We start from the raw sequence: 15,194 nt of genomic DNA on the forward strand, positions 1-15,194 counted from the left end.
AGCATAAAAATTCATGCCTAAGTTTGTCACAGCTGAAATAAAGCAAGAGGAGGACTAGGGAAAATGTGGGCCCGCTACTGAATGGGGCAGGGGCCCTGGTGAYRAGGGGTACAGAGAAGGCAGAATTACTGAATGCCTTCTRTGCTTCAGTCTTCACTGCTAAGGGCAGCCCTCAGGAATCCTGCAGCCTGGACGTGARGGAGAAAGTCYGGAGAAGGGAAGACTTTSCTTTGGTTGAGGAGGAAAGGATTAGAGACCTTCTGGGCAGGCTAGRCATCCACAAATCTATGGACCCAGATAGGATGCACCCACGGGTACTGAGGGAGCTGGTGGATATTGTTGCCAGGCCACTCTCCATCATCTTGGAAAAGTCCTGGAGAACTGGAGAAGTGGCTGAGGACTGGAAGAAAGCCAATGTCACTCCAGTCTTCAAAAAGGGCAAGGAGGACGACCTAGGCAACTACAAGCCTGTCAGCCTCACCTCCATCCCTGGAAAGGTGATGGAATAGTTCATCCTATACRTCATCTTCAAGCTTATGGAGGAAAAGAAGGTGATCAGGAGCAGTCAGCATGGATTCACCAAGGGGAAATCCTGCTTAACCAACCTGATAGCCTTCCATGATGGAATGMCTGGCTGGGTAGATGAGGGGAGAGCAGTGGATGTTGTGACCCTTGACTTCAGCAAGGCTTTCAACACTGTCTCCCATAACATCCTCCTAGAGAAGCTCAGGAAGTGTGGGTTAGACAAGTGGACAGTGAGGTGGATTGAGAACTGGCTGAAAGGCAGAGCTCAGAGGGTCATCATCAGTGGCRTGGAGTCTAGTTGGAGGCCTGTGGCTAGTGGAGTCCCCCAGGGCTCGGTACTGGGTCCTGTCCTGTTCAACTTCTTCATCAATGACCTGGATGAGGGGACAGAGTGCCTCCTCAGCAAGTTTACCGATGATCCCAAGGTGGGAGGAGGGGCTGACACACCGGAGGGCTGTGCTGCCATTCAGAGAGAGCTGGTCAGGCTGGAGGGCTGGGCAGAGAGGAACCTCCTGAGGTTCAACAAGGGCAAGTGCAGGGTCCTGCACCTAGGGAGGAACAACCCCAGGCACCAGTACAGGCTGGGGGCTGCCCTGCTGGAGAGCAGCTCTGCAGAGAAGGACCTGGGAGTGCTGGTGGACCATGAGCCAGCAATGTGCCCTTGTGGCCAGGAAGGCCAATGGTCTCCTGGGGTGCATCAGGCAGAGTGTTGCCAGCAGGTGGAGGGAGGTGATCCTGCCCCTCTACTCAGCCCTGGGGCGGCCTCATCTCAAGTACTGTGTCCAGTTCTGGGCTGCCCAGTCGAAGAGAGACATGGAGCTACTGGAGAGAGTCCAGCGTAGGGCTACGAGGATGATCAGAGGGCTGGAGCACCTGCCCTATGAGGAACGGCTGCGAGAGCTGGGCCTGTTTAGCCTGGAGGAGAGAAGGCTGAGGGGGGATCTGATCAGTGTGTACAAGTACCTGAAGGGAGGGTGTCAAGGGGACGGGGACAAACTCTTTTCAGTTGTCCCGTGTGACAGGAAAAGAGGCAACGGGCAGAAATTGAAGCACAGGAAGTTCTGCCTGACCGTGAGGGGGAATTTCTTCCCTGTGAGAGTGACGGAGCCCTGGACCAGGTTGCCCAGAGAGGTTGTGGAGTCTCCTTCTCTGGAGATCTCCAAGGCCCACCTGGATGCAACCCTGTCTGACACGCTGTAGGTGACCGTGCTGAGCAGGGAGGTTGGACTAGATGATCTCCAGAGGTCCCTTCCAACCTTACTGATTCTATGATTCCATGATTCTAAGATTATGGATTTCACAGCTTTAAATTACCACAGAAATATAAATGGATCAAAAATAAAGTAATAAATAAAGTGGTTAAACTTAAGCACTGTGGAAAAAAAGAACTGAAAAATTCTAACTACACTTTAAGTCTCTCTTCAAGGAGAGTCTTTCTTCAACATTTCAAGGAACTTCAATGGAAAAGATAATCAGGAGCAGAGAAGCTGTACATTACACAATAATGAAATCTTTCCATTTCCCCTTTGTAGTAACCTCCGGTTTAGACTATGTAAACGACTGCCTCTCTTTGAAGCATAGAGCAAACAGCACAAATATAAAGCTAGAATTAAAATGCTCTTACCTCCACCTACTATTAATCAAAAGTTATACAGTGCTGCTAAATGAAAAGTCCTGTCTTTATTTTAAAGATGAACTAAATGTTTAATTTTATTCTTGAAGAAAGAAAAATCAATTGGCTGAATGAAGCACTGGACTAGTACAATGTGTTCAGAAATGATAAACCAATTTGCAATGTACTATCTTTAGTTGCAGCACATCAAGACATATGCCGAGTGTGATTAAAGACAAGATAACACATGGGGAAAGTATTCCAAATCTTAATGTCTGCCTTTCTTTTGGAGTAAAGTTACATAGCAGATGACTTGCAAAGACCATGTGTTCAAACACCACTGGCAAGTCTGTCTGCCAAAAGAGCTTTATGGGCTGCGTGTGCRTGTGTGCGAGTAAGTCTCTGTGTGATGCTGTGCTATTTCATTGTTTACTATATGTGAAGTGCCAATGCGTCAAGTTAACGGAAAGTTACACAGACAGCCAAGTTCMAATCAATAGTCTGTCGCAGCGTGCGCTCTATCCCTCTGCACAAACTAGTCTATCCTACAGGAAGGCACTTCACCTATGAAACTCTCACGAATTAAAAGGGAATTTCATCTTTGATAACACAGCAAAGTTTAGTGCAGAAAGGGAAAGATATCCAGAAAAATACAGCACTGATCTAACAGCTTTGAGGGATTCCCACAGTTTCCCTTGGGGTGATTGTCAAAAGGTTGCATATAGTTTGTAGACCAGTCACATCTTTGAGGTATTTTCATCATTGGGCTTCTGCCTGTAAACAAAAAGTGGTGAGATACTATAGCTGTAGTCCAGAGGTCAGTATCTCTATGATTTAAAGAAATTAAAAATCCAAATCTAGATCTGAAACAAATTCAGTATTCCTTAAATTGCTTTTCTCCCTTGAAGTATATCTTTTGTTTAAAGTGAAAATGCACCTCATGTAGACAGAGAAAAAGGCTTATGTTTTCAGAGCTGCCTGAGAATGGAGCAACTGATAAAACATGTTGTCCTATTGTATCTGGCTGTGTGCAAAACAGAGTGTAGTAAACATAGTGCGTTCTGAGGGCAGTGCCAGCTTTGTGAATGCATACATTTCATTTAAGAGAAACTCTCTTGAAAAAATGTGCCACAAAAATGTTTTCTTAGTCCTAGAGCAACCAGTGTTGCATCCATCAGAAAATGGAGTTGAGACACCCAAGGAATGTCAAGGGCAACAAAAAGAGCTTCTAGTGCTTTATCAGTAGCAGAAGGCTGAAAAGGGAAAATGTGGGTGGGTTGCTGAATGGAACGGGTGATTCAGTGACAGCAGACACAGATAAGGCCGAGGTGCTCAATGCCTTCCTTGCCTCAGTCTTTGCTAACAAGGTCTCACAGGCCTCTATGCTCAGTGACACGGTTCAGGGAAGACAAAAATTACCAGCACTGCATGAGAATTGAATCAGGGATTACTTAGAGAACTTGACCCATGCCAGTCCCTGGGACCAGATAAGGACATGCTCTGCCTGAATGCTAAATAACAAATGGAATACCACAGGGGTTAAATCTTAGACCTTTCTCTTTTACATCTTTATCAATGACCCAGAAGAGGCAACAGAGCGCCTGCTCACAAAGTTTGAGGATGACACTGAACTGGGGAGCAGTCAATATGCTGAAGTGCTGAGCTGCCTCCCAGAGCGACCTGGACAAGCTGGAGGAATGGGCTGACAGGAACCTTAAGAAATTTCACAAGGACAAATGTAAATACTGCATCTGGGAAGGAAGAACCCCTTGAACGATACAGCCTGGCTGGGGAGTAACTCTGCTGAAAGGGCTGAGGGGGCCTTGGTAGACAGAAGACAAACATGAGCCAGCAGTACACCTTGACAGCAAAGGCGGCCAAAAGCATCCTGGGCTGTGTCAACAGAAGCATAGCCAGTAGGTCAAGAGAAGTGACCTACTGAGTCTCCTACTCAGCCCTCATTAGACCACAGTTCTGGGGCCCCGAATACAGGAAAGACATCAACCAACTTGAACAAACACCTAGAGGGCCAAAAAGACGGCCAGGGGACTGAAGCACTTGCCCTATGAAGAGATGGTGAGGGACTGGGGTTTGTTTAGCCTGGAGAAGGGAAGGCTTTGAGAGTCCTAGCATATTTACAAGTAGGTCATCAAGAAAACAGGGCCAGGCTCTACACAGTGGTGCATGGCAGAAGGATAAGAAACAATAGGCATAGGCTGACAAAACAGAGGTTCAGGCTGGATATAAGGAGAAACTTTTTCACAAGGACAGTCAAGCTGTGGAAGAGGTTGCCCGAAGATATTGCGCAGGTTTTCAACAGCTGACTGGATAAAGCCCAGAGCAAGCTGATCTGAGCCCATAACTGACCCTGCTTTCAGCAGGAGATGACCCCCTGAGGTCCCTTCCAACCTGAATTATCCAATAATCCTTTGAACTGACAAGAGAAAAAGACAAGAGTTATGATTCACGGCAAGCTAGATGACTCAACATGAAACTAATTACACCTCTATAGTCTAGTCATTTGCTGCTTTACTGGAGTTCACTGTAACTGTCTATGTGTGTCTGTCTATTCACTTTTCTTACTTAGAGGGTTCAGAGTTCCATGTCTGAAATGCTCCTCAGCRTTAACAGACCATCATTAGGACAATCTTTGATATAGTAAAACATATTCACCGACTTTTGCAATAGAAATAAAATATCTTGGGTCAAATTCACCAAGGCAATGCAGCTGCTTAGTAGCTCCTTGATAACACGAAACAACTGTAAACTCAATTTAACTGGGTGGTAAAAGGAAGATTTGAAAATAGTTTGTAACAGCAAATCAAAACCTAACTGAGTGAATCTGGTCCTTTATGTTTAGAAAGCTCAGAAGTGAAAATACCGCTAATTATTTTGATCATATTTTTACATCCTTTGTACCATTTGGAAATCAGAAGGAACAAAGATTTAAGCATATATTTAAGCAAATGTGTACTCACCTTCAAAATTCTGAAAACTTGACAGATGTTCCAAGACTACAAGGAAGCAAAAAGAAAGGGACGTTGTAGTCAAAAAATATGAATGGAAACTGCCATTGTTATTATTATCTATTCAAATTATAAACTGGGACTTACCTTCAGAAGTCAGATTAAACTCAGTAGTCACCTTCCCGTAATTATTCTTCAAACAGCAATAATACATTCCCTGGTCCTTGTTACTAGCTTTAGCTATTGCCAAAGAGATGGGAGAGTCGTCCTGGGCACTAGAAGAGAAGATGTTAATTTTTCACGTTAATACTTTAAAACATCTTTCCTGATTATTCCATACATCTCTCCTTCTGTCCCTGGAATTTCTGCTCATCACTGCAAAGATTGATTCAAATGTGATGCAAGTAGAAAAGGTATTTTATTTCACTTCAGTAAGAAGCATTCAGCCTCTTAAGTGTTGTACAATAGATGTTCCTGCTACATCCTAAAAGAAAAATGTATCCATAAAATACACATAATTATTAAATCACACCAAAAGGCATTCTAATATTCATATCAAAATCACAGGGAAATATGTAAGATATGAACAGATAAAAAAATCTTGTATGCTGTCTCTCAATTCTGAGTGAAATCTAAGAAGATATGATGRATGTTTTCCTGTTGATATTTAGAATATTTGGAATAACTCTGCATGGGAACACTTGGGAACACCCAGTAGTAGCAGGAAACACGGTTTCATAGACAGAAAGCAATAGCATTATACTGACTAATATTGAGGCCTGATCYTGGCTCTGAGCAAGTCAGAAAGACTTCACTTCAACTCAATATAAGCTTAGGTTTAGGCATACAATTCAATCTATCTTGTGCAGAAAGGTACATAAAAATTTGCTGACTTGATTCAATCTGAATTAAGAACATACTGAACACACTGCTGTATTGTGGGGCCAGTATAATAACAGTTTTTGGTTTCCTTGTTCTCAGCTGGAGCCAATGTAAGAAATTCTCAGTCTTTCTTCACTATGTTAACAAATCTTCCTCATTTTCTCCGATCACCTCTGTTTTGTTGCTTTGCTCTGTCTTTTCGCTCTGCCTTCCTGATTGTATCCTTGGAACTCCTCACTCAGCTTTCCATGTTCCTTTGCTTTCTTCAAGCTGGATATTTGCTGATGCCTGCGTATGCAACTTCAGGAATGGATGGTTGGTAGATGCTATCAGCAGGGGTGCAATGACACATGAATGCAGTTACACTACTTGTGAAATCAAGCCGGTTCCAGAATAAAAGTACATATATACATACTAATATATACTACTAAGTTGGAGTTTGATCTTGATAGAAGTGAGATTAGAACAATTCCATTGAACTCTATTGTACATTTTTGAAGTAAAAAATCTAAATAAGTATTTCTCTCATTCTAAAACTTTGTTAAACATCTCATCTTCATTTCAGCATTTTAAAATGTATTATATTTATTGCATCAAGTGAAAATTCAAATATTTGTTGTCATATATTTTCTTTGTATAAAACTGAAAGCTTTATTTTGGATGTTAAAACATTGCAAAATTACTTAGCAGAAATATATTCTTATACAATAGATAATATAAAACTATCATCAAAATCAGTGTAGTCAGAACAAAATGAATCAGAATGACACAGGAACTCGAACCAATTCATTTTTTTCCTCCATTGAAAGTATAATCTTATCAGATGGCTTCCCACAAAACTTTTTAATTCCAGCAGAATTGTGTCTTCTGACATATTTTTTTTTTTCTTTTTTTCTTTTTTTTTCTGCTTTGGATAAAATTAATTTTATATTTTTAAAACATTATAACCAGATTTTAAGAGCTACATGCTACGAATGTTATTACTGCTATGGAGAAAAATAACTTTTGTTTCATAAAACTGGAGTTTAGAGAAGATTCTAAGGAAAGAGTTTAAGAACCTTTTATTTTCCACCCATCTCAATGCACTGCCTCTAGACACTCAGTCTAATTGGCTAGATCGAGGAGTGATTTCATTTTTCTTTAAATATAACTTCTTTTAATCCAGTCAGCTCAAAGCTCCATTTGAAACAAAATATAAAGTTCAAAGGGGTGACCATGTCAAGCTCTACATTGCATGTTAGTTGCTTTAATTAGGTCTCAGCCATTTACCTCTCCCACAGAAAGAGCCTTCCATATATTAACCAGACGTGTTTATATCATTTGGCCTGGGTGCTGAGGCTGAAACTTCAGATGATCTTTTACAGTATTTGACAGTTGGGTGAGGCTGGTTATGAATGGGCTGAAAGAAATTACGGGTAATGGAATGCTAACTTTGCCCAACATTAAAGCAATATGTGAGGATATTCTTCTTAATTATCCCATTTAAACTGTTTTTTGCACCAATCTTATTAATTTAGTTAACAGGTACAAGAGTATATCACTAGCAAATTTAATATTTTCTGAAAAGCTATTTAGAAATTAACAGAACTACCTTCAGAAACRTTCACTCACCTTCTCTGCAGTCGAGCTAGTAACTTGGAATCTTTAGTCCATGTAATGATAGAATCGCCATGAATGTCACCAAATTGACAGCACAACTTAACATTTCCAGAGCAGTCAGGGAATAACTCTGCTTGTATCTTCTTCAACAGCTTGGGAGCTTGAAATGAAACAGCCACAGTTAAGAATTGGATGATAATTATAGTGTTTTGGTATTTTAAAGGAATCACAGACTGATTTACAAATGGTAATAATATGAATCTGACAATACTAGTCTTCCTGATGCAGAAACTGAGGCTTTAAAATATGGAGGTCTTACCAAACTGACCCATTGACCCACACGGTCAGTGGAAATATTTTCAATGCAAAGACTTTTGAATTTATGGAATGAGACCCAATGGCAGTTCTACTCTGAAAAAGCACCAACATAAAAATCATTTCTTACTCAGAACACATTCTCTCTGATTAAAGGACCAGCTCATTTTATCAGAAAAAAAACCACCATAAAGGTACAACATATTATACAGTTACATAATCAGAGTTGGTAACAACCAAATACATGCAATTAGTAGACTTTTTAAACTAATCACAGCATTTGAAATAAAGGACTCTAAGTCCCAGGAGACGCTGGGTCTCTAGGATGACCCTGCAACGTACCCAACACACACTGCCAGGACCAGGCTCTTAGAGGATGCAGTGAAGGCGCCCGTTTTATTTTAAAACGTATCTGGAGAAGCGACTCGCACCGAGTGGTTATATAATGCTCCAGCAACGGCAAGGCCATTCAGAGCATTACCTAACCTGAACATACAGGAGGCAGCGGCCTTCTCCTGCCTCCTCGGCCTCACAGGGTTCATTTCATGCCTTTAAGGAAAGTCTCCTTTCACAGCCACATGACATAGCTCTTTTRCTAAACCTTGGCCATCAGTACAGAAAATCATTCAGGTTCCAGAGAAGAAATCTGGGTTCCAGTCCCTGCTCCAAAGATCATTTTTTTGTATTTTAATGAATGACTTTTATATGAGATACTGGAGTAATCCTGGGAACCATGATCAGAACGCAGGACTCCCTCCCAGGGGAAGACCCTGATAATCCATTTCTCTGCTGAGCCTTATTTTCCTGCACACAGAATACACGAGTGTCTTTTGCACGTGGGCAGGGCATCAGCAAGAGGACCRGAGGGCACTCCCACGTAACGGGGAGCCCAGAGCCTTGGGCACTCTCCAAGGATGTAGGAGACAGCAGGCTTAGAGCCTGTCAGCAGGAGGAAGACAGTGAACCTCTGTGCCATGCTTGGGGAAGGGCTCTGATCACAAAGTCCTTACAGGAAGGGGGAGAATCACTATTAATTCTTGAGGAAGAAAAAAAATAGGAAACAAGACCTTCCTGGTTTTGGAAAGAAAATGAATGGACTCATACTTACACAAAGGTTTGGGGCCATTGGCACATCCAGGCACTCCTGAGCGAGATGTCTCTGCTAGAGGCATGTAAGATGTTTCCTAATGTGTTAATTCTGAGTTGCTGCACTCTGAATGAGCTGGCATGACACATCTCCCTCGAGGATCCCGTTCCAGTGGCCTCACTTTCCCCATCTAATGCCTAAGGAATGCTGGATCTGACTCTAAGGATCAGGCACCTGGAATTCGCTATGTTTAACTTGTAGTCACTTAAGCACTTACTGCTAAGAATCTTGCTGAATCAGGRCTAAAATGACTTGCAGAAAGTATGTGAGAGAACTAAAAATAGAACTAAAGGCTCCACATTCCCTGCCTAACCACAAAGTCATTCCTCCTTGAGTTGAAAAAAAATAAAAAGAAAACACTGAGTATATACTAGACTGAACATACCAACCTTCCATGCAAACTCTCTAACCTACAAACAAACATCTGTTCTCAGTCTAAACTGAAGCAGATCAGGAGCAGGTAAAGATAATTCCTTTACCTGCAGGCAAACCCAAAACAATGTTTAAAATATTTTTCAAGCACAGGTTTAACTACATGAAAAAGATGAAGCATTTCTCAGTAATTGCGGTTTCCATGTTCTCCTTTGAGAAAGGAGTATGTKTCTGCTTCTCCCACATGCTTGATTCTCTGGTAATTTCTGATTTGGCTCTATGTTACTGCTGTGGGGGTTGCAGCTGACCTCCATACAGCAAATTCCCACCACATCCAGTCCTTTGTCTTGCTTTGTACAGCTTGTCTCCATTTACTCCCTTTTATGGTCATTTCTTGTAGACAAGTATGAYTGCAAAGGAGACATTTCTGACATCACTTTTGAACAGAGAAAAGGGTTTTTTTAACACAACTGGAAGAAGTAGGACTCTAGCACGACTGCACTGTATTTAGAATCTCTGAAAAACTTCATAGGCATTTAGCTTACCCTAAGTCATGGTTCAGTCTTGCTCTCATCTGAAAACTTATTTTATGATGTAAATGTAAAATGTAATGTAAAGAGGTGAAAATAAGGCCTTGAGCCTTGCAACGTACCCACAGGAACCACCAATACATCTGTTTAGCTAGCATGCCAACTGCTACTCTCATCTCCATTTTGTTTTACCAGTTTGTAACTTCCTAGAGACTGTGACCAGCAACCTGATTCTCATTTCAAATACATRTTTTTTTAATGTCCATTTAATATTGCTAATTTCACCAGTGTCATTTATGACTGATAGTGGGTGAAAAGGAATGCAGAACCAGCCAAAAATCATCAGATACGATTTGGGAGTCACAGTGCAGAAGCATAATTGTGAACACCATAACCTGCCACTGTTGGGATTACAGTTACTACAGTCTGTGTAGTTTATGCAGTAACAACTTGCTATAGATTCCTGAAAATTGACTTGAACAGATGAATGAAGAACTATTTCAGAAAGCATGAAAAGTTCATAAGTGCATTCRTCAGCTAGGAGAAGGATGCTAGAGAGGAATCATCGTTGTGGCATGGGGACAGCCCTAGTTATTAAATTCACTGGAAATTAACACCAGTGAAGGTAGGACATCTCTGGCTGATATGATTTAGATTGACATATGCTTGCTTGWAGTGTGCTGGAAAATAATTTGATTTTCATACTGTAGTCAGAAGGACTGGAAAGGACAGAAATGAGAATCAGTTTTCTCGTACCTTTGCTATCCTTTTCGGAAAGTGTGCTCTGCTCTTTTCTATCTTCTTTATGAATCATATCTGCCTCACTTTTCACAGGCTTTTTAATACAGGTAGGATTCTTGCTCACATTTCCTCTCTCCTCCAGTCGAGGTTTCTTTGAGAATGCTGTTGGTGGTAGTTTCTTCTTAGCCCCAGTAGCTAAATGCCCACTGTTTGCTGTGTCTTGCTTACGCCTGATGAGCTCAAGCTCAGCAACAGTTGATGCTGTCTGGTAAGATTTTGACCCTTCTTGATTCTTTAGCTTTTCCACTTTGGCTGGGAATGCACTGTCTGTGGTCAATGCTAAGGAGTAGGGCTGAGTTGTGCTGTGAGGTGGTTGCTCTTGAAAATACTGGTCATTCCCTGAATCAATTGGTGGCAAGTGAACTAAACCACTTACTGCACTCTCTGATGCCAAGATTTTTTCTATTTTATCAGTAGACTGAGGAGACTCAGTAGATTTAATTGAATTTTCAACCCCAGTTAGCTTGCTAGAGGAGATCAAGTTAAGACAGGACTGCTTAATGCTATTATTCATAACCTGTTCCTGAGCATCACAGCTAAAGAAAGCATGAAGAGGAGGTTTTACTTCAGCTTTATCGGGATTATATTCCTTAGCTCTTTGAATTTCTTTTTCTTCCTCCCGCAGTACTGTTTCATTCTTGTTCCTTTGGGGTACCTTATGGAACTGATCCTGCAATGCTYTGGGAAATTTTTCTAATTTATTCAATTTTTCATTCACTTTGACTGTAGTTTGTGTGGATTCTGTTTGTACTTGATTTCCTATGCTGGAACATCTCGTTGCTGATATGTTGGTAATAGAATCCTCTGACTGTCCTGTGGGTACAAAGAATGGTAATGTTTCTCTTATGGCCAGTTGTTGGATATCCACCTGATTAATGGTATTTTTATAATCCTCATCTGCTGTGCTGGGGTAGTCATTTCGAGCCCTTCCAGGCTGTGAGGTACCAAGCGGTGTTGCACTCCCAGCTGCATACATGTGATTCTTTGAAGAGTTTGTTTTGAACTTTTCATGAGACTCGAAAGTGTGGTCAAGAAAAAATACACGTTGTTCTGACATACTCTGAGGGGAAAGTGCACGCTGACTTTCTGACACATGCTTGACTCCTGTGCCGCAGGAAGTTTCAGCCCTTTGTTCACTGTCTTTCTGTTCTCTCATTTTACTCTGTTCATATTCGGGCACCTCTACCAAAAAATCAGTTAAAAATCGATCCTCATAACGTGGAATGAAAGCCTCTTCTTGCTTTTCTATCTCTGTCACTTGGTGTAYATTTTGGGGTAGATTCTTACATGTTATGGTTTCAGGAGTCTTACTTAAACTAGGCAATTGAGTTAAGTAACTGCATTTCTGTGCATTAGAAGCAACTTGAAAATCCTCATAAACATTTTTTGAAAGACGATAATGACCAGAATTCATGTCATTCTGTGCATTCAAGTCTGAGTGATTTCCTTTTCTCTGTAAATTCTCTTCAGTACTATTAGATATAGCTTCAATAGAAAAGTGTGTTTCATGTGTAAATTGACTGGCATTTTCACCACAGGAATTCCCAGTGAAAAAGTCCTTCTCTTCAGGGAAATAAGCAGGTTTACTATTATCTTCATCTGTATACTTAGCTATAGTCTCATTCATCAAGGATATGTTCTGATCACTATAAAGTAATTTTCCAATAGACTTATCTGACATAAAAGTTGGGTTTTCTTTGTCATCTTCAAAATTACTACTCTGAGCATTTTTTAATCTTTGAGGAGAATCTCCTTCACATGTTTGGAAAGCACTATTAACAGTCAGCTTTCCTTCCTGGACAGCAGTCATTTGAATGGATCCATTATCGACAGTTAACTTTTGATTCGTTTTTTGCTCCAAGCACTCCTCTACATTTAATATAATATTTKCTGAAATATGACTAGATGGTGTTTCTTTTCTATTTCCAGTGCTAGAACCTTGATGTATACCAACTGTTTCTATCACCTGTGTAAGAGAAATGTTTCCTGTGGATGCACTGTTACATGCTTCATTTATTTTTAATGGGATATTAGAAACACTGCATTCTTCTTTCTCTGCTCTCTGTCTACTAGTCAGCTCTACAATAGGTTCTTCCTCTTCTATTAAATTTATTGACAAAGGATGATAAGGACAAGCCTCCTGTACAAAGCTCAGTTCCGTGTCTTTGATGTCCATTGGCCTAATTTCTAAACTTGTGATCCCCCGGTTTTCAAATGGGATCTGATGGTCTGAGTCAGCTTCATGAAGAAGCTTCCACAGCTTGTCGTGCACTGCTGATAAATCAGCATCTTCTTTGCACCCAGGTTTTCCAGATTCCTGGACTGTCTTGCCACTAGCTTCAAACAGATATGCACCACATGACACACCACAGACAGTATCTGTGTCACTGCTATCATGYGAGTCAAAACTACACTTTTGCCCTCTCTCCCTTGGCTCACTGCATAGCTTTGCAGGAGACTGAACAGCACRTAAATGTTCTTGCCTATCATTAACAGAGTCTGTATCCCATAAGAAACAAGTTGAAATGTCATTCTTTGATTGGTTGCCATTGTTAATAATATTAGTTCCTTGTTCCCAGAAGAATTGCTGCTGATGTCTTTCACTCTTATCACATGGAGCATGGTGTTGAGAACAGGTTTGTAAAGTTGCACTTTTTGCTTGTAATGTCCTTTCAGAACAGAGCATTTTTGAAGCGGGATCAGTGGTGATTGCACTCTCACAAGTCAAGAAGATACCTTTCCTCTCTGTTTCAGGTTCCACACATCGTCTGTCATAATTCTCTGTGAAGTTATTATGACTGGCATCTTGAGCCTATAGAGAGAAAAAGAGTGAAAAAGAAATATAAAATAGAATGTAAGTAAACATTGAGACAGCTGCTTGACTGGATCCAAATGCGGAGGAACATAAAATGTTATCAAGAAGACCAATAACTGATACAGTTCAGCTAGTTAGAAGCAAATAAAATAAAATAAAAAAGCAATGTCTATGCCTTGGAAAACAGACAGGTTGTCCCACCATACCTTACTCTACAAAGAGAGTTTATTGAAAAAGCCACGAAAAGAGCCAAAGATTCACTGAAATTCATTGTGCTAGTGCTGAGCAGCAGGGATAATGGAAGGAGGAAGAAAAAATTCATAGGAAAAAAGCTGAGGTGTGGGTGAGGAAGAGAGGGAAGGAAAATATGGCCTGTTTAGAGTGGGMAGATCCAAACTCTACAAAACCCCCTACCAGAGAAAAAGAGAATAAGAAAACTGCTCTGACACATCCCTAGTCATTTCTAAACTTAACATAATGAACACATGAGTAATTATCATCTAATCCAATCAGATGAGTTCAGGGAACTATCTAGGCAACTATTCACCTTGATAGAGCTATGCATCTTGATTTGCTTTCTTGCTCCCTGCTCTCAAGAGAGGTTTTCTAGAGTTTATTGCCATGCATTTTAACAATTGCTTCATCTACTGGACAGTCTGCTTGACTCCAGGGGCAACAAAAGAAAGGTAACAAACTGCACAGAGTTTAATTATGTGAATGTGGTAGAAACAAGTTATTTTAATTTGTGTGTGTAACAAATTGCCTGATGTGTGATGGCAGACAGAAGAAATAACAGTCCATGTACCTTCTTCATTATAAAGCCATGGTTACTGTGAGTAAAGAAGTGATAAATAGACAAGTTAGTGATCTAATAGCTGTGCAAAAGGAAACTGGAAACAGCCACTCCAAAATCAGAGCTTGCTTTCTAACTCAGTATAAAATCATGATATAAACAGGACCYTTCCTTGTTTTTTTTTGCTCTGATGACAAGATTCATTGTGTTCCAAAGCCTGATTGTAACATTTAAATGAAAAGCAAAGAAAGATCATTGGGAATAAATGGGTAATTTAGTAACCTCTGAATTATGGAAGGAAATAGGGAAGAGCATGAGGAAGAAAARAAGAAATTAAAAAGGATCCTACTTCTTCATGGCAACTTGAAACTCAGAGCATTTTCAGCTGTCTATCTCTGTTTAGAATATATGGATGACCCAAATGATGATCTACAAACCTGCAAAACATTTTACAGGTGGAGTGGCCTTTTCTCAAGACGTTTCAAGTCGCCTCCCCAGGAACCAAGGAATCAAGGGACAGCACCTGACTTGTGGCCTCTGAYATCCTTAGCCCCCCACAGAGCATGAAAAAAATCAACGCCAGTTACTGCCAAGTGGGACAGTGAGCATTTTTCACCCGAGGTATACCTGTATACCAGGTTCATCAACAAGATAACTCTGCACTAGGAAAAGGTTTGAAAACTCTACAGTCATTCAAAAAGGCTAAAAGGGGGCCAACAGTGGTAATAACGTCCAGTCATGACTTAGTGTTGTACATATGAGGAGATAGAGTATTACTCCATTACTGGAGCCCTCAAACCATTCAAGTTTTGAAGGTATTATCTGTTTGATTTCTTT

General features: G+C 40.8%; 1 protein-coding gene across 3 annotated transcripts in view; it reads right to left on the minus strand.

The window, feature by feature from the left end:
* Positions 1-15,194, minus strand: part of ALPK2 (alpha kinase 2) — a 55,193-nt gene that overhangs the window by 30,769 nt on the left and 9,230 nt on the right. For 2 of the 3 annotated variants that reach the window (XM_085300185.1, XM_085300184.1), the window contains exons 2-5: positions 10,705-13,561; positions 7,597-7,744; positions 5,251-5,378; positions 5,116-5,151 (exon numbers count right to left, since the gene is read on the minus strand). In XM_085300185.1, coding sequence (XP_085156311.1) covers positions 5,116-5,151; positions 5,251-5,378; positions 7,597-7,744; positions 10,705-13,561 — 3,169 coding nt within the window. Of the gene's footprint in view, positions 1-2,268; positions 2,912-5,115; positions 5,152-5,250; positions 5,379-7,596; positions 7,745-10,704; positions 13,562-15,194 lie in introns of those variants that run through there. The other variant, XM_085300187.1, reaches the window with a different exon arrangement.

The sequence above is a fragment of the Rhea americana genome, unplaced genomic scaffold (genome assembly GCF_003343005.1).
Source record: "Rhea americana isolate MKP2758 unplaced genomic scaffold, rheAme1 scaffold_161, whole genome shotgun sequence".
NCBI classification, from domain to species: domain Eukaryota; kingdom Metazoa; phylum Chordata; class Aves; order Rheiformes; family Rheidae; genus Rhea; species Rhea americana.